Source organism: Osmerus eperlanus, chromosome 8 (assembly GCF_963692335.1).
Source record: "Osmerus eperlanus chromosome 8, fOsmEpe2.1, whole genome shotgun sequence".
Taxonomy (NCBI): Eukaryota; Metazoa; Chordata; class Actinopteri; order Osmeriformes; family Osmeridae; genus Osmerus; species Osmerus eperlanus.
Window position 1 is genome coordinate 2,357,844 of NC_085025.1, and position 21,242 is coordinate 2,379,085.

Genomic DNA, 21,242 nt, shown 5'->3' on the forward strand with positions numbered 1-21,242 from the left:
AGAATAAAACAAAAAAATGGTGATATAGTTACAATACCGGCTGTGTCTGCTCCATGTTTGGCAGGTTCTATTGGGCTTCTCAAAACACGAGGGCTGGGTTCATAATCAAGAGAGGTGTTAGACGCAGCGAGTTCACAAGCACGGCAATCTGTTGCAGGCAGAGCTGTCTCTTTTTCAATTATTAAAATGAATCTACTTGTGTGCATATTTGCATAAGTTAAATGAATATTTGTTCTGCGTCACTTGGCAAACACATTCCTGTCTTTAACAGTGTAAACTGAGTTATAGGCAGTTTGTGTGTGTGTGTGTGTGTCATAGGGGAGAAGCCAGTTCCCACAATCCCAGTGTTAACAAAAAAACTATAATCAGGGCCTATTTTCAGAACCTCCATACATACAGTCCAGTACAGGACCACATACTTCACTCTCCCCCTTTTAATGCTGGAATCGTGCCCATGCTCACTATTGAAATTCTGTGCATCTCGGCCTTCCCTCCAGGGAATTTGACCCCATGAACACCCTGACCCTCAGGGTCAGATAGGAGTGCTGTAATCACAACACACACTGCCTCCCAGCCCCAGCCCAGCCCTCTGGCCTTCTGCTCTGCCTGAGGAAATGGAGAGAACCAGCATATGATTCCTATTGATTGTTATGAAGCTCCCCTTCAAAATTGATGTCATAATATTCTCGAGATGGAGTCTCATTGCATCGGTCTACATGGAATAAATTACACTGGGGCTTAAAGCAGATAATCAATACGTAATATGTACTCTAGGTATAGAATTAGTGGTTTGTTTACTGTTTGACGTCATACATAATTATGTTTAAAAAAAGTTTTTCCACTGTATCCAGACAGCTGTGTGGGTTTGAAATGTTTCAGTCAGGGGAGCTGGATTTATTATGATTATGTTATAGGAGTCTTACTTCCACAAGGGGAAGTGGGTGCTGTGATAAACATGAGTAATTTCTCCCTAACTTCCTAGCAGAGCGCTTGTGTTTATGCTAATGTCCAATGTTACACTGATGGGTTGTTTAATATTTGTCTTCTGGGGAGTTTTAACAAAGCTCCCTGTCTTTGTGGTGACTGCCTGTACATCTATCATGCACAGTGGATGTGAATGAGACTTTACCTGAGAGAGAGATAAACAGATGGGTTAGTGATTTAATTCCCTCACATTACAATGATGTATTATTTTACTGTTTACCAAATTAAAAAGGCATCCTCAGCTAAGTTGCTGTCTGTGTTTAATTAAGCCGACAGTCTCTTCATTATTGAAATTCAGAATGATCTGACATTAATTCGGTTTGACGGAAGATAAAATGACATTGTGTTTTGTGTCAGGGACAACAGTGAATAATAAGGCAGGTTGCTGTGGTGAGGTTAGCAGTCGTGAGGGCCTCAGGCAGGTTGCTGTGGTGAGGTTAGCAGTCGTGAGGGCCTCATGCAGGTTGCTGTGGTGAGGTTAGCAGTCGTGAGGGCCTCACACATGTTGCTGTGGTGAGGTTAGCAGTCGTGAGGGCCTCATGCAGGTTGCTGTGGTGAGGTTAGCAGTCGTGAGGGCCTCACACATGTTGCTGTGGTGAGGTTAGCAGTCGTGAGGGCCTCATGCAGGTTGCTGTGGTGAGGTTAGCAGTCGTGAGGGCCTCAGGCAGGTTGCTGTGGTGAGGTTAGCAGTCGTGAGGGCCTCACACATGTTGCTGTGGTGAGGTTAGCAGTCGTGAGGGCCTCATGCAGGTTGCTGTGGTGAGGTTAGCAGTCGTGAGGGCCTCAGGCAGGTTGCTGTGGTGAGGTTAGCAGTCGTGAGGGCCTCATGCAGGTTGCTGTGGTGAGGTTAGCAGTCGAGAGGGCCTCATGCAGGTTGCTGTGGTGAGGTTAGCAGTCGTGAGGGCCTCATGCAGGTTGCTGTGGTGAGGTTAGCAGTCGTGAGGGCCTCAGGCAGGTTGCTGTGGTGAGGTTAGCAGTCGTGAGGGCCTCATGCAGGTTGCTGTGGTGAGGTTAGCAGTCGTGAGGGCCTCAGGCAGGTTGCTGTGGTGAGGTTAGCAGTCGTGAGGGCCTCACACATGTTGCTGTGGTGAGGTTAGCAGTCGTGAGGGCCTCAGGCAGGTTGCTGTGGTGAGGTTAGCAGTTGTGAGGGCCTCAGGCAGGTTGCTGTGGTGAGGTTAGCAGTTGTGAGGGCCTCATGCAGGTTGCTGTGGTGAGGTTAGCAGTCGTGGGGGCCTCAGGCAGGTTGCTCTGGTGAGGTTAGCAGTCGTGGGGGCCTCATGCAGGGGTAGAGAGCACAACCAGCAGGATCTAACTCTTGGTGAATGTTTTTACTTCCTCTTGTTGTCCTTGGTTGTGACTTTGTCTCATTCACTTGTCAACAGTTCAACTGAGAGGGTGAGATAGCTGGCAAAACCTGCTGGCTTGGCACACACATTGAGTGGGGGAGCAGTCTGGGGTGTGGGGTGGCAGAACACTAAATCTTCCCCACAGTCATTCATCAATCTGCCTATGTTCTCTCTCTCTCTCTCACTCACTCTAACCCCCCCCCCCCCTCTCCGCCCCATTCTTAGTTTAGGCTGTCCTTGTTTACACACTTCCTGTACCACATGATTAATCCCAGCTCTCATATCCCTGCCTTGATGTCAGTCCCTCTGCTTTATAGGGTTATTTTAAGATGAAGTGGCAGACCTGCACTAAAATATCACCAAATTAAGACCTGCGGGCATGTGTAAACAACCAAAAATATGTATCAATATCATAAATTAGACTGTGGAGGATATCAAGATGGACTGTTAACTCTTTATTGACTAGTATGGTAGCATGGCAGTTCACAAAAACAATGTGTGTGTTGTGCATATAGAGGAGAGGGGGGGAGGACAGAGAAGCACAATAGAGGAGAGTCCTCATCAAGTACTCATCAATGATGCAAACTTTTTTTTCACAACTCTTTTTTAAACGTTTCGACTAAAGGTAATCAAATATTTTCAAAAAAGTTTAAAAAAATAAATAAAATAATAATAATAACTTTGGAAACGTTTTTTCTTTTAAATACATTTTAAGCACAGTAACACTGTATTTGTACTTTACCAATGCTTCACCACAATTACAGAATCCACCCCTCTCTCCTCTCTCCCCCCTGCTCCTCCTCCCCTCTCCTCTGTCCTCTCCTCTCTCCCACCTCCTCCTCTGACTTGTTCAATGTAAATTCAAAGGTTTCATTTCAGTTTCAAGCAGGCTTCTGTTGCCACTTGAAAGCTTGACGATGGGATAACTTGTTCTACTTGGAGAAAGAGAGAGAGACACTTTGATGAGAGGGGGAGGAAGGCAGCTTCTCCCAATGGAGTCTCTTCCAGCGCCTGGGCCCCGCAACCCTGCAGAGCAGCAGACAGCTGGAGAACTCCACTGTGCGCCGTGGCAACCAAACGCTTACAGCCCCAGTTCTGGATGTGACTCACCTGCATACGCATGAAGTTCATTTCGTAAGAGTGTGTGGAAGCTGTGGAAAGAATGCAAGATAAGCTCCATCTCTCACACACACACACACCTATACCGTATATAGAAACACGCACATTGCACACACACACACAAATACATTTTTGGCTCTGCTCTGAAATCCCATTCCAACAGTTCAAGCATGTTTAAATTATCACCCGTCATCCAGGATTTAGCCCCCAACTGAAGGGGCTGTAATTTAAATTCTTAGACGGAGCAGTGAAATGTTTCTCTCTTTATATACCTCCCCATACTTGATAGAGCAGAGGCATGTGTGAGAGGAAGGTTGCCTCCATTTTCCTCCTTTCCCTTTGAAATGTAGGGAATATATACCAGTTTACCCAGAATGCTCAGCACAATGAGAGGCAGGAAAGGGATCTAAAAAAAGTCACTAAGCGTTGCTAAGGAACCAGACAGATGAGACAAAATTATAAAAAGACCCTAAAAACAGACGGCATAGTTTCTGAAAAGTTAAACTGATTTGTTGTACAGTAAAGCCTAAAGACTTTCTCATCTTCCATTCTCAGGATTATTATAGAAGCTGCTGTGCTACACTGGGCTGAGGTAGGAAAACAAATTGTACTGGCAAGAAATCTGTATGGGTATATATATCATTTACATTACATTTACATTTAGTCATTTAACAACTTACAGTAAGTACAGGGATATTCCCCCCGAGGCAAGTAGGGTGAAGTGCCTTGCCCAAGGACACAACGTCATTTTGCACAGCCAGGAATCGAACCGGCAACCTTCTGATTACTAGCCCAATTCCCTAACCATTCAGCCATCTGACCCCATATATATATATATTGCTATATTCGTTGAGAGATAAAGTGCCAGTGGAACAAGGATCCCTGTTCTGAACGACGCTGTCGAACCTGAGAGCCATGACTCTGATTCAGAAGTGAGAACAAGCCTGCCGTTTGTTCCTAGCAGGTGATAAAAACCTGCTGCTGCTCTGAGCCATCCTCACCTTTCTACACCTGTTAATGTCTGTGACTTCCGCTGACCTCTCTGACACCTCTCCCCTTGTGGAAGTGACTGGCGACGAGCCGGACGGTAATGATCGTAATGACGCAATTACGCAATACAATTGATGCAAATGAGCTGATCTCAGCCGCTCCTCGCTGAAGTGCCCAATCAGTCCCATCAAAAGGGTTGTCCTCCGTGGCCTGAATGTTCCAGGGTAGCCATCGATGGGCCTGTCTGGCTGCAACACGCTCACCTTCAGGCCTTGCGATATTTCATCCCAGCACAATGGAAGATATGGTTCGGGCAGCTTATTTATGGATCGACGTGGTTCCCTTTTAGCTTGCAGGGCAGAACTTCGCTACGCTCTAATGAGGCAGAAGACAAGCTGAAATCAATACCTTCTCCCGGTGCATTGCAATGAGAACAGCCACAACACAGGACTCCAGTAATTAAATGTATTTCACCATGTATAACGGTGAGCTGGTTAAAGGTTGGGGAGGTGAAGAATTACTCTGTTGGTGCTGTCTAACCTCAACACTGCTGTGTAGTGGTTCTTTGCTACTAGCGTACATACTGGTCTTGTTGTTTGAAATTATTATAAGCTCACTGGTTTTACTAGTGTTAGAGTGTGCTGGCACCAATGCTAGCTAAAATATATTCTGCTAAACTGACTTCCAGTTGTACTGTACTTTCTTGCATTTACATTTAGCAGACACTCTTATCCAGAGCGACTTACAGTAAGTACAGGGACATTCCTCCCGAGGCCAGTAGGGTGAAGTGCCTTGCCCAAGGACACAATGTCATTATGCACTGCCTGGAATCGAACCGGCGACCTTCTGATTACTAGCCCGATTCTCTAACCGCTCAGCCACCTGACTTTCTTCAGCGTCCCTCCACACAGTGGTTTGAAATGTTCGGTGTTTCGCTCAACGTGAACGGCTAACAAAGTGGATTTGAAGTGAATATCGGCTCCTCAGGGAGTGTTGGAAATTATCCATCAGTTTCTACAAACAAACTAATGGAGCCAATCCTGCCTAGAATTGGCAGGTCTGTAGGGTCTCTGTGATCACGGGCCAAACTCATGCTCTATATCAATACAAATACAAGGCTTTCGAAATTCAAAATGAGTTATTGACACAAAGCATCATTACTTATGAAAAGCCATCGGCTACGATCCTGTGTCACACTAAACCTATTTCAACTGCATCCATATTTCTCCTAATACAGCATACATTGGAGGATGATAGTCATGAATCTAATACTAAAAGCAATATTCGGGTCTATAGCTTGAGGCAATGTGGCTTCGTATTGTTGTGTGTCCCTGCTAGGCTACCATCCAGAGTCGAGTCATAATTGAAGTTGATATTAAAGGACAGGAGCAATGCGTAAGTCATGAGGATAGTGCTGCGAGGTCATCGCTACAACACACCCAGCGAGTGGCCAACTGACACGCGGCTATAACCGCAATCACCTTCCCTGTAAACTTGATAAACTACTGCCACTGGGGTGGCCTATGCAGGGGCAGAATAGACACATAAACCACTGGCATTCAAACAAGGTACGGCCTTCAACACTTTGGCACAATGACATTGTGCGGAAAGGTTATTTTCACCTTGAGGGGTATTGATGGGTGCGTGTACAAAAGTGAGATGTTGAGGAAATGACCCTGTACGTATTATTATTATTATATATTTTTCCAAGCATGTGCTGGTACCTAATAGATTCTCTATTCAATATAAACTACTTTGAACATGAGTCTCTCCTAACTATCTTTTCTGACTGGATGTAATTAAGTTACATTTATGACTTCAAGCTATCAGTTGCATCAAATGTCAGTGATGATCGCTGATGTGGAATTGAAAGCAGAGCCTTCACAGTGTCGGTTGGCAGTGGCAGAAGTATAAGTAGTGTGAACACACAGCCACAATGTCAGTGTCCCAGAGCATGTGCAGCACAATGCTTTGTGTTGTGAGTGTCAAGCTCAGGAGAGATTCATTTCTTGCTACCTTTCTACCTTTGTGTATTTAGGAGGTTTATTATTATTTTATTTCTATTCTATTTTAGCTTATCATAGATGTAATCTATGTTCGTAGTACTTATATGTTATGTTATGCCAGGTTGCTTGTGTTGTCTTGTCCCAAGAATTTCAGTGCCCAGCCTGACCTTGTGTTGTTCTGTGCACCTGACAATAACAACTTGAAACTTGAAACTACCTTAGACTAGTTTCATATGAAGTTCCAACAATATTCTCCAGTTTAAAACACAGCCGATGCAATGATTAGATGCGTCTAGCCAGGACAGGGTTCACCAGGCACGTACACAGGGCGAGAACAGAGGAACGTTATCATTCAGCGGCGATGCACCCGATGCATTATTCATGACCTGTGTACCCGCAGCAGTCTTCAGTCCATGTAACAAGGCTTTTCGATTCCATCTGCTCATGCTCTAACTGGCTCTGCAGATCCTCCTACGTGAAATTGTGGATTTTGCCTAGCTAATACAGCTGGATAAATTATTAATTGTAATAAGTGAAGCGTCCAGCCTGTCTGTTGTACAGCCTTGCCTCGCTCCTTGACATTCGAGAAACGCCAAACGTGTTAGAGATGGATGCAACTCATCAATAATGGGCGAGGCTCCGGCTCTTCTGTGATGGGGCCAATCCCCCCCACACACTCTAAAATACGGCTTCAGAACAGAGTTCTGCCCATTCCTTGGGTTCATAGTGAATTTCCACAACTTCTCTATGTCCTTCGTTTTAGCACATGCACTTTGCAAACGTTCTTGAAACATGATAAAGTGCTGATGGCTGCGGCTATGGCTACTGTGTGGGGGGGAGGGGGGGGAGTTACACATGACAAGGGAGTCAGGTGGCTGAGCGGTGAGGGAATCGGGCTAGTAATCCGAAGGTTGCCAGTTCGATTCCCGGTCATGCCAACTGACGTTGTGTCCTTGGGTAAGGCACTTCACCCTACTTGCCTCAGGGGAATGTCCCTGTACTTACTGTAAGTCGCTCTGGATAAGAGCGTCTGCTAAATGACTAAATGTAAATGTAAATGTGATGACAAAAAAACGAAATCGTCTCGTCGGCAAGTGGTGAGGAAGCTGCCTATTTGAACCAATACATGGTGTCATAGTCTATTTGTGATGTTTGCAACTGCAAAACACATAATTTCACACAGACCATCTGTCTGTGCTGGACTCTCCCAACTGTCAAAAGTGCTCTCTGCCTGAGGAGAGAGAAAAAAATCCCTGTGTGCATTAGATGAATTCACTTCTCAGCACTGCATCAGATGGATTGACTACACACAGCATAAGCTACATCAGGATCTGTTAGGAAATCTCACTGTGGTGTAGATAGATGGTCTTTATAAGAGCTTTTTATAGCCAACAGTGTCTTGTCTTTCCTGACTTAGAGCTAGAAGACAGGAGGTTAATGACAGAGGCTGTGAGTCATGTCTTGCTTTACTGTTTTATATGCAGGTAGCATAGTTTATCAAAAAGGTTTGCATAAGAAGTGCCCAATTTGCCGAGACCACAGGAACTTCACTTTGATGATAAGGAATGTTTTATGTATGACTTGAATTATTATTTTGATTATTTATTATTATTATATGTAGATTGCCATCAGTTGAGGTTACAGACATATTGCAGTATGTTTCAAAGCTGCATGTTGGACAAACATGGACGCATCAATATTTCATTATAAGTTGAGAGGTACTCTAAGAACAGTCAGGCATGGCTAGATACACTTTGTCTACAATATTAATAGCGAATCAGTATTTAAGGCATTAGTACTCTTGGGGCTCGATTTGATTTGACTGCTTTATTGTTTGGGGCGGATCCCACCGCCCAGATTCTATTGACACTATTGACCTTGAAAGCCTTGAAATCACAGTCAAAAAGATAATTGTCTAGCTCCACTAAAATACGGAGGATAATTTTTTGTATGAGACCGAATGGCTTTACCGACATTAAAATAATAAATAAAAAAGTTGAAAACAAGTTTATTAAGAAATGAAAACCTTAATCCCTACATGACGTCTACTTGCGTTCGACGGTCCCAGGAACAAGGATTGTCTGGCAACATGATAAAATGAGTCCTTCCAGAACAATGCTCTGTCGAGTATTTCCAAGTGTTTGGAGACGTGAGAATCACCCTGCCTGGGGGCATAAGTATATCACTGCCATTAGAAGATGACAGCCAGTCCACACTCTCCACCCCCTCCAGTAAGAAGAGAGAGGGGGGGGGTCCTACACCCGGTAGGGGGCTAATATTGTGTGACAGTTCCACCAATCAGGCGAGCCCAAGTGCCAACCTCCACAGTGGAACCGTTCTGGTCCATCAGTCCACTGATTGGCAGGAGACAGTGAGGCGATCTCACCATGTGTGTGTGACAGAGGGGGAAAGAAGTCTCAGTGGCCCTGGCAGCAATATATCATGTTAACATTACTGTTACCCCTCTGACAGTGAAGACGCAGGTCTTGCCAACAAAATAGCAACATCTCGTATTTAATAATTAGTCATTAATTCGAATAAGTAAAACTGAGACCAAAGGGATTTAAATGAGGCTGAGGTTTTCAGACAAACCTTTCAAGCCATGGACTTCTCCTCCTTCTTCTCCTCCTCCTCCTCAACTGTTGTCCTTTTTTCTCACCACCAAGGACCATACGGAGCATCACGCTGGAGCGCTGGTCCATTCTCCACAAGGAGCACCCGACAGTCGGAACATTGCTGGGCTAGTAATGAGTCCATTAGAAACCTAGAGTCCTCCAGAGATGTTCCCATTTACAACTATCCATGTTACGGGGAACGGCGATGCACCATGAATTACCATTTAGATTCCCTGTGAGAACAGGCTGCTCGTGGGATTGAAACATGAGATTGATCCTATCGATCCATACTTCATCGCATATCATTGTTTTCCGTCTTAGATGGGAGAAAAAAAAAGCAGCAAATGCTAATGTTTATGTGATTGTGCATCAGCCTGGCAGACAACAGGGACAGTGGAGATAAGAGGAATCTGACAGGAAATGAAAAAGGGGTTAACAGAGTTGATTGGGGTTTCCTGCTGAGGTGTTCCGTTTGCAGACTTATCTGATAGAGCAATGAAACCACGGCGATAGGTCTCAGCAGAAACGAGCAGATGAAATTTTAAACCCCTGCGAGGTGAATTCTTTAAGCAAGGAACAGCGGGGAGCCTGTAGGGATGGAGACGGCTGCGTATAGGAGAGGGGGTGCTGGGAAACAGACAAAGCATCTATGCAGCTACATCCTCGTTAGGTTCATTAGCTCCATGGCTCTAGACCTAATTATGCCCCACCTCCATTTCTCTTTCTAGAGGTGTGATTAGTACGCCCCCCCCCCTCCTGTGCTTTCTCTCTAGGGCTCTCTCTAGTACCCCCCCCCATAAAGGACTGTGTCTAGGACTGTTTCACCTCCCACAGCCCTCTCTAGGGCTGTCTCTAGTCTGCCCTCCCCCTCCCACCCCCCCTCTCTAGGGCTGTCTCTAGTCTGCCCTCCCACCCCCCCTCTCTAGGGCTGTCTCTAGTCTGCCCTCCCCCTCCCACCCCCCCTCTCTAGGGCTGTCTCTAGTCTGCCCTCCCCCTCCCACCCCCCCCTCTCTAGGGCTGTCTCTAGTCTGCCCTCCCCCTCCCACCCCCCCTCTCTAGGGCTGTCTCTAGTCTGCCCTCCCCCTTCCACCCCCCCTCTCCAGGGCTGTCTCTAGTCTGCCCTCCCCCTCCCACCCCCCCTCTCTAGGGCTGTCTCTAGTCTGCCCTCCCCCTCCCACCCCCCCTCTCTAGGGCTGTCTCTAGTCTGCCCTCCCCCTCCCACCCCCCCTCTCTAGGGCTGTCTCTAGTCTGCCCTCCCCCTCCCACCCCCCCTCTCTAGGGCTGTCTCTAGTCTGCCCTCCCCCTCCCACCCCCCCTCTCTAGGGCTGTCTCTAGTCTGCCCTCCCCCTCCCACCCCCCCTCTCCAGGGCTGTCTCTAGTCTGCCCTCCCCCTCCCACCCCCCCTCTCTAGGGCTGTCTCTAGTCTGCCCTCCCCCTCCCACCCCCCCTCTCTAGGGCTGTCTCTAGTCTGCCCTCCCCCTCCCACCCCCCCTCTCCAGGGCTGTCTCTAGTCTGCCCTCCCACCCCCCCCCTCTCCAGGGCTGTCTCTAGTCTGCCCTCCCCCTCCCACCCCCCCCCTCTCCAGGGCTGTCTCTAGTCTGCCCTCCCACCCCCCCCCCTCTCTAGGGCTGTCTCTAGTCTGCCCTCCCACCCCCCCCCCCCCTCTCTAGGGCTGTCTCTAGTCTGCCCTCCCACCCCCCCCTCTCTAGGGCTGTCTCTAGTCTGCCCTCCCACCCCCCCCCCCCCCCTCTCTAGGGCTGTCTCTAGTCTGCCCTCCCACCCCCCCCCCCTCTCTAGGGCTGTCTCTAGTCTGCCCTCCCCCTTCCACCCCCCCTCTCCAGGGCTGTCTCTAGTCTGCCCTCCCACCCCCCCCCCCCCTCTCTAGGGCTGTCTCTAGTCTGCCCTCCCACCCCCCCCCTCTCCAGGGCTGTCTCTAGTCTGCCCTCCCACCCCCCCCCCTCTCCAGGGCTGTCTCTAGTCTGCCCTCCCACCCCCCCCTCTCCAGGGCTGTCTCTAGTCTGCCCTCCCACCCCCCCCCTCTCCAGGGCTGTCTCTAGTCTGCCCTCCCACCCCCCCCCTCTCCAGGGCTGTCTCTAGTCTGCCCTCCCACCCCCCCCTCTCCAGGGCTGTCTCTAGTCTGCCCTCCCACCCCCCCCCCTCTCTAGGGCTGTCTCTAGTCTGCCCTCCCACCCCCCCCCTCTCTAGGGCTGTCTCTAGTCTGCCCTCCCACCCCCCCCCCTCTCCAGGGCTGTCTCTAGTCTGCCCTCCCACCCCCCCCTCTCCAGGGCTGTCTCTAGTCTGCCCTCCCACCCCCCCCCCTCTCTAGGGCTGTCTCTAGTCTGCCCTCCCACCCCCCCCCTCTCTAGGGCTGTCTCTAGTCTGCCCTCCCACTCCCCCCCTCTCCAGGGCTGTCTCTAGTCTGCCCTCCCCCTTCCACCCCCCCTCTCCAGGGCTGTCTCTAGTCTGCCCTCCCACCCCCCCCCTCTCCAGGGCTCTCTCTAGTCTGCCCTCCCACCCCCCCCTCTCCAGGGCTGTCTCTAGTCTGCCCTCCCACCCCCCCCTCTCCAGGGCTGTCTCTAGTCTGCCCTCCCACCCCCCCCTCTCCAGGGCTGTCTCTAGTCTGCCCTCCCACCCCCCCCCCCCCCTCTCCAGGGCTGTCTCTAGTCTGCCCTCCCACCCCCCCCCTCTCCAGGGCTGTCTCTAGTCTGCCCTCCCCTTACCCCTCCAGATGGACCGTCGGGACCATGGGCACCAGCACCAAAGAGGTTAAAGATTAAGACACGGTCTGGATAATTCTCATGACTGTACAGAAGAGATGAGAGGAGGAGACGGAGATGAGAAAGAGATGCTGTTTGTTTCCCCTGTCGAGGTCAGCAAGGACACAGAGGAACGTTTGGACAAACTGCTGAGCTAACTGGCTCAACTTTGTTTCTCCTGACTCGCAGTCTGATGACTTGCACACTTTTCAGCTCAAACTTACACCGGCTAGTGTGACACCCTAAAGAACGTGTAATGTGTAAAACTACAGAACATACTGTGTGTTTCCTGAGGGTAAATTCATTGGGACAAATTTAGTTTCAGTCAAAAAATTATTAATACTCATGTTGGTTAATACTAAAAACGAATTCAGTTCTACAATAATGAAAGTAAAACCATAGTCTGTTTAAAAAGGAAACTGTTAGTACATTTACATTTAGCAGACGCTCTTATCCAGAGCGACTTACAGTAAGTACAGGGACATTCCCCCTGAGGCAAGTCGGGTGAAGTGCCTTGCCCAAGGACACAACGTCAATTTTGCATGACCAGGAATCAAACCAGCAACCTTCTGATTACAAGCCCAATTCTCTAACCGCTCAGCCGCCTGACTCCCATAGTAACGTTTCAAACTGATGTGTCTGGTGCGAGGCGTTTAGACCTCAGTGAAGCCATGAAAGTGAAGCATTGTGTCTTGTGTGCTTCCAGCTTGATGTTCTCCCTTACAGGGGCTCTACTCCAGTACCTTCCTCCGTGTCTCGTCCGTGTCTCCTCCGTGTCTCCTCCGTGTCTCCTCCGTGTCTCCTCCGTGTCTCCTCCGTGTCTCCTCCGTGTCTCCTCCGTGTCTCCTCCGTGTCTCCTCCGTGTCTCCTCCGTGTCTTCTCCCTGGGGGGGCTTTAGAAGTCAGGTCCCACAACTCTGCTACAACATACACTCTGGGCTGAATATGTATGTATTTGACTAAGGACAGATGATGTGGTTATTAGGTGTTTGCATGCATAAAGGATGAGCATCTTCTTGATATCATCTGACATAGTTAGCTTAATAGGATGTATTCCATCATCCTGGGAAGAAAACAATGAAGTGTTTTCTCTGCTACTCTGTCATGGGGAGCGTCTTGTTGCTGATCTGCAAGGGATGCAGGGGGTTTTCTGGCTACAACAAATATTAAGATCCCATAAAGGCTGTTTGTATCGTGGCTTAACTCTGTTTTAAACTCACAATCACAGTCAGTGTAAAGGCATATCCTTCACAAATTCCTGCCGACATAGAAACACTTTTGAAAAACAACTCCAGCCTGTCTGGAAGACAGCATCCGTGCGATGGTGCTGGCACGACCGTGTTCCACCGAACCGAACTCCCTCACCGGAAACACAACGGAAAGATGTTTTCCCCTGACAAGAAACAGTGCCCAGTCGGTGAGTCCCCTAGCTGTGTGTGTGCTGGGGCTGGCCCAGTGCAGGGGGACTGCATGTCATATTAATGGAAGGGAATATGATGAGTCCAGGCAGCAGAGGGTAGCCCTGGGGATGTTGTGCTTGTACACACACTCCTCCTCTGGTGCCGGGGCAGACTGCAGGCTGCCAAGGGGGCTCTGCTTTGAGCTGTGCCTGGCTCCACCAGCGCCAGTCTGCCGGGCCCAGCCGTGTCTCTCCCCAGGATCCAGGGCTGGAGAAGAGGGTTGGAGGGCTGGGGGCTGGTTGGTTGGGTTATTGGGACAGTGGATTCACCTCTCAGGAGGGGGAGAGGGGGAGGAGGGATGCACAGCTGTTGAGGGAGCACATCTGCTCCAGAGCCCCCTCTCTCAGCAGGTGCCTGATGATGATGTCCTGGAGGTACAGATGCAGCCAGAAGCACCCTCCAACACACCCCTTCGCCCCCCATAATCACATGACCCCCCCCCCCCCCCTCCCCTCCCACCTACACACCTCAAGTCCCATTAGTGCACTTAGCTACTAACGTAAAACAGACCTTAATACTTCATCTGGTTTGCTGTCAGCCTCCTTAATGATGCAGTAGAGACGGGCACACGTCAGAGAGTTAGCACAATATTAAACAAAACAAGATGGCTGGTTCTAGGTGGGTCTGGAACTGTTGTGTGTAGTCCCAGTGTGTAGATGAACTGGTCAATTCAGTTGTTTGATGCCATTTGATGGTGCCAGTGCCCCTGTTTGTGACTATTCTCCGTATAGGAGATATGCATTGCTGCGGCATGTAGGCAAGTCTGTGTGTGTGCTTGTGTGAGTTGGTGTATGCATGTGTGTGTATCTGTGTGTGCTTGTGTGAGTGTTGGTGTGTGTGTGTGTGTGAGTGTGCTTGTGTGTGAGTGTGCGTGTTGATGGTTGCAGGGGTGGACAGTGGCAGACAGTCAGTGGAGCCAGAGCAGAGTCCAGGACGGAGGTGCTGCAGTAGTGGGTGATAAATAATGTAGGTGTAATATCACAAAATGGACGCAAGGCTCAGAGGAGCAGACTCAAAGGGGGACTAGGATGGAGACAAAGAAGCAGAATCACTTCCCCTGTGCAAACACACACACACACTATAACAATAATAAACCACAGTGTTGAATTATTCATAAACATTCTGTTCTCTGTGTCTCTTCCCTCCACGGTGTCTTCAACTGACAGTACTGAAAATGAAAGAGACTAATTTCTCGACAGACCATCACAGAGCTTTCTTTAACAGAAATGTGGAAGAGAATAAAGTGTATATCATATAAAAACATGGAAACAAAGGATATGAGTTATTTGGCCTGAATCAATTAACAGTATATTTTTAAGCAGTGTGTAGTTGCTATGATTTGTACAGTTGTCGTTTCAAATTTCAACAGTTGCAGTTAAAGTCAGCAATGTAGTGTGTGGAATGCAATTCCTGTGTTAAGTAGGCTGGGACATTTATGATATTGTTAGCATGACTGCCTCCACAGCATTCTTACGGAAATGGTGTGAGGTAAATCAGTTATATGTACTCCTCCAAAAATAAGTAAATGTGGACTTCAATACTCAGAATCAGAATGGGATTTATTCGCCATGAAAGTTTGCAAAGACAAGGAATTTGCTTTGTCAGGAAGATACATACAATAAACATATAGGGACCTAAAATTTAAATATGTGGACTATCTATACTAAGGGTACATAAACTAGCAGTACTAAGTGGAATTAGAATTAAATAAAATATACAATAAAATAAAATATAAGTTGCCGTAATTTACAATATAAAAATACAAAAATACAAATATTACAAAAAATACAAATGTACAAGATACAATTTTGTAATGCAGTGCAAAAAGCAGTGTGTTTTAAGCAGGAAGTCATTAACTCTAACTCAAACTCTAATGTCATAACTCAGTTATAACATTGCAGGAGAGCGCCTCTGGATACGACATGATCCTGAATAAGATATGGCATTAGATGTTGTGCTTTATGGGTCTGAACAATGAGTCATTTGGGAGAAAAATAACACTCACAGAAGTAGAGACCGGTATCAATTCTCCCACCTGGAACACTGCCACATCCTAATGGTCTTCTTCATAAAGAGATATGTTGCTCTCTCATTTAAAATCGTATTGTGAAGCAATATAGATAAAGGACAAGTGACAGAATAATCTCTCAATGAACGAGATGAAGCGGAGAAAATAATTAATTTCACATGATATCTTAGATCAGGGGGGGAATATACGTGTCTCGATCCAAAGACTTTCACGTGAAGCCAACCAGCTGGTTCTGCAGCTGCCCCCATGTGTGTCCATGTGGCCCTGGTCCTCAGGCCCCGTGGCCCTGTTCAGAGGCCCCGGCGTCACGCATAAGGAGCAGCTCTGCAATTCTGCTGTGGGGGTGGGGGGCAATGGGGATGGGGGGTTTTGAGGATGGGGCGCTGGTGGGCCAAATGTCTTACGTAACATCGGCCTACTCAGGTGTTTTAGCGCGAGCTCACAGCCACGGAACTCCATCGAGACCAACTGCAGTGATCTATTTTTATTGCACCCACAGCGTGACGTTCCGAGAATTAGAACAGCGCACATAATTAGCTCAACTCAGCTGGAACCTTAATAACTAAGCGAGTACTACACAGTATCAGTACAAACACGCACTCATCAAAAATATTTATACGTCCGTAATTGGCGTCGTCAAGCATGGAAATACAATCGTTCATCACATGCTTTGAAACATGCCTGCTAGCATTTCTGTTCTTGGCGTGAGCTTCGGTGGTGAAGTGGATCCGTTTGAACACATCAGTAAGAACTGTTTTGCATTTGATAAACATTCAGGAAGTCAGAGTGCTCCAAGCTCTAAGGTCACAAGCAGAGATGAGAGGAAATAGAAAATGACGGCGAGAGACGAAAATCTCACCAGCTGCAATGTGAAATATCAAGGTGCCTTATTATGGATATCTATTCTTTGATGTGCTGTTCCCCACAAGACTGCCAGATTAGTTTTACAAAAACTCGTCTACATTAATGCAAATGCCATCTGTTGTCTGTTAAACTGCAAATTGACTTAGAGCTAGAGCGAGACTTGCGAAACAAAAAAAAGAAACTTAAAATGTTTTTTTATCCTGTCAAAAACTTTTCGACTCTAGTGAAATGTCACAAATAAAGGAAATTCCTCTCATGGTTTTTATTTGATGGGGCTGTTCAATTCATCTGTAGACAATCGTAATTCCTTCTCCAAGGATATGTCTGCTTTAAAAAAAAAGTCTCTCTTTGTTTGTCTGTGTCACTGATAGCCTACCTCTGGTTGTTCAATCAAAGCATGCCTTTGTCTCCGAGTCAAAGAGAATATCTATGCGTCTCTTTTCTGTTTATTCAGGTCACATCGTGTGAGATTCTGCTTCGATTGCCTTGTGAAACTAATGAGTTTTTAACTTTGCTTTTGTGGGGTTATGACAGTTCAACAGTGACAGCTTGTTGTTACGTCTGAAACCTGTCTACATTAAATGTTTCCTCAACAAATGAATCGTGAGAAGCAGAAGAAGCCATGGCATTTCACCCTTAATTATGTCACTCTTGTATAATCACTCTCATTCCAAACATTTTACGGTATATGTTTTTCTTATGAAAAAAGCAAACGTTATTGTCATAATCAACTCAGCCAGTGGGGTCAGAATGTGAGAGGACATTTAAAAAAACACTTATACCAAAAGAAAGATTTGTCTGTAGATTTTCATGTATCTCAAAACTTTTCCTTCGGTATGTACTGTATGTCCTCTCGGAGAAGAGAAAAAGGATAGTAAGGGCAAGAAGGGCAAACCTTGGTTCAGCCATAGTTCATTAGGTAAGCGATAGCGATCTAAATCTCCATGTGTGGCCGGATGAACTGTAGCACTGATTAATGACACCCTGCATAAACCAAAGACTACCACTGAGGGAAAGCTTCTTCTGTGAGATCAACAATGGCTCCGCATTGCCTCTTGGAGATGCTACCAACTGTAATGAAAAACATTTCATTTCTAAATAGGAATCCACAAACATGATTCAGGCCTCTGGCTAAATTGATTTATTCTCATGTACCGTTGGACTGATACAATTGAAGTTACTCACTGTTGCTGGCATTCTGTTATGAAGAGACCACTGCCAGTCAATGTTCCTTACTCAATGTATTCCAGTTATGGTTGTAGTTAAGAGCTCTTTGCACATCCCTGTTAGATTTGGTATATTAGGTGCTTGCATAAAACCAGGAATCATATTAGCCATCTGCTGTAGGGGGAATTGTTACAAAACTATGCTACAAATTAGCCCTCTATTGTAGGGGTAACTGTTACTAAACTTCTATACTACAGTGCTATGGATTTTACAGTTGTAATACTACTAAATGTTGAAAGAGATGATTGTTCACTACTAGGATCCACACAGAGACCATCATACCAAAACTGACCAATTACCTTGTTTGGACAATGCTGGTTTTCAGATTAGGAATAAATCTCTATTCCTCTCATTCTGCACCAGTAGGGAACAATGAAAGACATCCTTCTTCTTCACATGTTGTCTGCAGAAAACGTGATCATTGTGTTAGATACAACACTGCCCCCACTAGGATGATAAGATGAACGTGTTTTCTTGTTTTTAATTTAATTGAAGGTCAGAAGAGTCATCCATGTCCGATATGTTTAAGTTTTTTTTCCTCGGCTGGCACTACAAGTTAATCTTCTTAGGCAGCGTATTTCAGTAATCTTAAAACAATAAGATTACTTAGTCTGTCTCTGAAGTGTTGCCAAGGACAGACACACCGTCTTATGATGTAAAATTGACTTCTTTAGAAAACATTTTTGTGTAGTAGAATATGTTTTCTAGGTTAGAAACAAGGGCTGAAGTTGGTGAACAATGAGGTCACATTTCCCTGTTCCTTTGATCTTTTTACTGTTTTACTTTCCATGTGCTGCAGCTTGCTGCGGTCATGCCTGTTCCAACAACTGCATTGTCTCTTTGGTTAGGCATATTCTGTGACGTGTGGGCTTAGATGAAAATTTAATTTGTATCCTGTTTTAACAAGTTTTGGTACAAAATGAATCACAATTCCCTGGAGTTTCAATAATACAATTGGGAGACATTCACATTAGACAAAAACAACACGTCTCATCACAGGCTAATAAATGCATTGTGTAATTTGCTGTGGCAGACTATGATACAACCAAACATTCCCAGGAGAGGCTACCGGTTATAGCTGATCCGAGATCCAAGAGACGGCATAAATAGCAAAATAAGTTAGTAAGGGCGTAAGGATGGTGGGCGTGCGCTCTAATGGCATTGCAGCACTTTGCAAGCTCCTGTGAGTGTGGCCTAATCACTTGTAAGACTTGATTGAGTGCGTGTTAATAAACATTAGTCCGTCTCTCCGCTCGCAGTGATTAGTGCTTTATGTGCTCTGCTCTCCACAGGCTGAAAACGCAGTCCTGAAGATTGATGGAGGGCCATGCTATTCAAACAGCAGGCGTTGCTAAGACAGAAGCTCTTCGTGCTGGGAAGCCTTGCTATCGGGAGTCTCCTGTATCTTGTGGCCCGGGTTGGGAGCTTGGATAGGTTGGTTTTCACGGTCATACTCAGTATGACCTTACGGTCAATTAGTTCTATCTACTTTGAACACGATTCAGCATGTATGAGAATGCATCAACTCATCTGGAACACTTGTTTTTTTCCAGGCTCCAGCCTATTTGCCCCGTTGAGAGCAGACTGACCCCTCCTGGCGTGCCGGAGCAGATTCCTCTCCGGACCCTGCAGTACAAGCGAGGCCTGCTCCACGAGTTCCGCAAGGGCAATGCCACCAAGGAGCAGATCCGCCTGCACAACCTGGTTCAGCAGCTGCCGCGGGCCATCATCATCGGGGTCCGTAAGGGGGGCACACGGGCCCTGCTGGAGATGCTTAACCTGCACCCAGCGGTGGTCAAGGCCTCACAGGAGATCCACTTCTTTGACAATGACCAGAATTACGCCCGGGGAATCGACTGGTACCGGGAGAAAATGCCCTTCTCCTTCCCCCATCAGATCACCATCGAGAAGAGCCCTGCCTATTTCATCACGGACGAGGTGCCCGAGCGCATCTTCAAGATGAACTCCTCCATCAAGCTGTTGATCATCGTGCGGGAACCAACCACCAGGGCGGTGTCTGACTACACACAGGTGCTGGAGGGGAAGGAGCGCAAAAACAAGACCTACCACAAGTTTGAGAAGCTGGCCATTGACGCCAACACTTGTGAGGTGAACACCAAGTACAAAGCTGTACGGACCAGCATTTATACCAAGCACCTGGAGCGGTGGTTGAAATACTTCCCAGTGGAGCAGTTCCACATTGTGGACGGGGACCGGCTCATCACGAACCCGCTGCCAGAGCTGCAGCTGGTGGAGCGCTTCCTCAACCTTCCCTCTAGGATCAGCCAGTATAACCTGTACTTCAATGCAACCAGGGGGTTTTTCTGCCTGAGATTTAACATTGTCTTCAACAAGTGCCTGGCTGGCAGCAAAGGACGCACCCACCCCGAGGTGGACCCTTCAGTGGTGAACAAACTGAGGAAGTTCTTTCATCCTTTCAATCAGAAGTTTTACCAGATTACTGGCAGGACATTTAACTGGCCCTGATGAACTTTAAACCTGTCAATTGAAGTTCTTCAGTTGGCAGCGTTTTTAACACCGTTAAAAGGATATTAAAAGCACTTTGATTGAATTTAATACAAGAACGAAAATGTGACCAAATACTTATTGGAATCAGTCTCTGTTGGTTGGAAAACTAAAATAGTTTGGAGGTTGTGTTGTTGTAAAATGATTCAGTTTAAAGCACCTGATCTTCTTGCATATACCTCACACATGACCCTATCCCAAATAACACAAAATACTCTGAGACTGGGGACGATATTAAGTTGCCATATTGCTTTTTAAGTGACTCTGCAAACACACGTTTCATTCATGTGCCCTACACATGAGGGCGTAAAACCATTTAATTAAAAAAACACATGGCTGAATTCATTACAAATTCCTTAAAACACAGAATAATAAATTCATTTATCTATGACTGTTTTTTGTTTTAATGAAGTGTGACTTTAGAATGAAAATTCCTATGTCATATTGGTTTTCTGATTTAAATTATTTTATGTTATTTATTCTAAATTATTCGTTTACTTGAGACTTGAGTTTATATATTTTATTTAGTTTTCCATTAACATTGCCATAACATGCACTCTATTTTTGACAGATACACTTCTATCTATTTTATCTAACATGAAGTACATGTATCTAAAATTTCACATATATTCCAAGGTCAGAAATAAAAAATAAAAAGGTCATTAATGCAAAAAAAATTAAGAAAAAGACCTTGACTGAAATAATGTCTTCAAGTGCATACAATTCATTATGTAAAGGATGTGTGTTGTGACATATTTTACATTGGTTCATCAGTAACCTTAGTAAAAAGCCATAGTAAAATGTTTTCTGATAGTTCGTATGAAACAAACTGGTGTTTATTCTGAACAGATTTGTCTTCTGTGCAAGTACCCATTCTGTGTCATTCTGTAACAAAAAATATTTAATTAAAAGAACATTTAAGCACTTGATGGCTTGAATATTATTCCAGCTATTATCCTAATATCTTGACCATCTATTAAACACTCAAATCCATCTACACCCTTCTTCAAATATGATGAAACTCACAATTAAGAAGTGTTTTTAAAGATTGCACCGATGATACTATAAATGTTGAAATGCGTCTCCAAATAAATGCTGCCTTATTCAGTATCCAGTCCTATCATGTGTGCTATCAGTCTGGGGCCAGGTGTAGCCAGCCTAGTAAAGGATGACCCCTTGTGTCCTGCCTGTGCTATTTAGAATATCTGCACACCAGCTAAGTTATTTTGACAAAAATATTGTGTCATAATGTCTTTGCACTTGTTATACAGTATGTATTCTTATACATAATGGTCACAGTAACACACAGTTTTCTCAGGCC

General features: G+C 46.1%; 2 protein-coding genes across 2 annotated transcripts in view; one reads left to right on the plus strand and one right to left on the minus strand.

Annotated features, from left to right (window-relative positions):
* LOC134024788 (heparan sulfate glucosamine 3-O-sulfotransferase 5) overlaps positions 1–20,837 on the plus strand; it is a 24,674-nt gene extending 3,837 nt beyond the window's left edge. The window contains exons 2-3 of the mRNA XM_062467478.1: positions 18,688–18,829; positions 18,949–20,837. Coding sequence (XP_062323462.1) covers positions 18,723–18,829; positions 18,949–19,882 — 1,041 coding nt within the window. The 5' untranslated portion in view covers positions 18,688–18,722 and the 3' untranslated portion in view covers positions 19,883–20,837. The remainder of the gene's footprint in view (positions 1–18,687; positions 18,830–18,948) is intronic.
* slc16a10 (solute carrier family 16 member 10) overlaps positions 1–21,242 on the minus strand; it is a 426,623-nt gene that overhangs the window by 126,138 nt on the left and 279,243 nt on the right. The window lies entirely within an intron of this gene.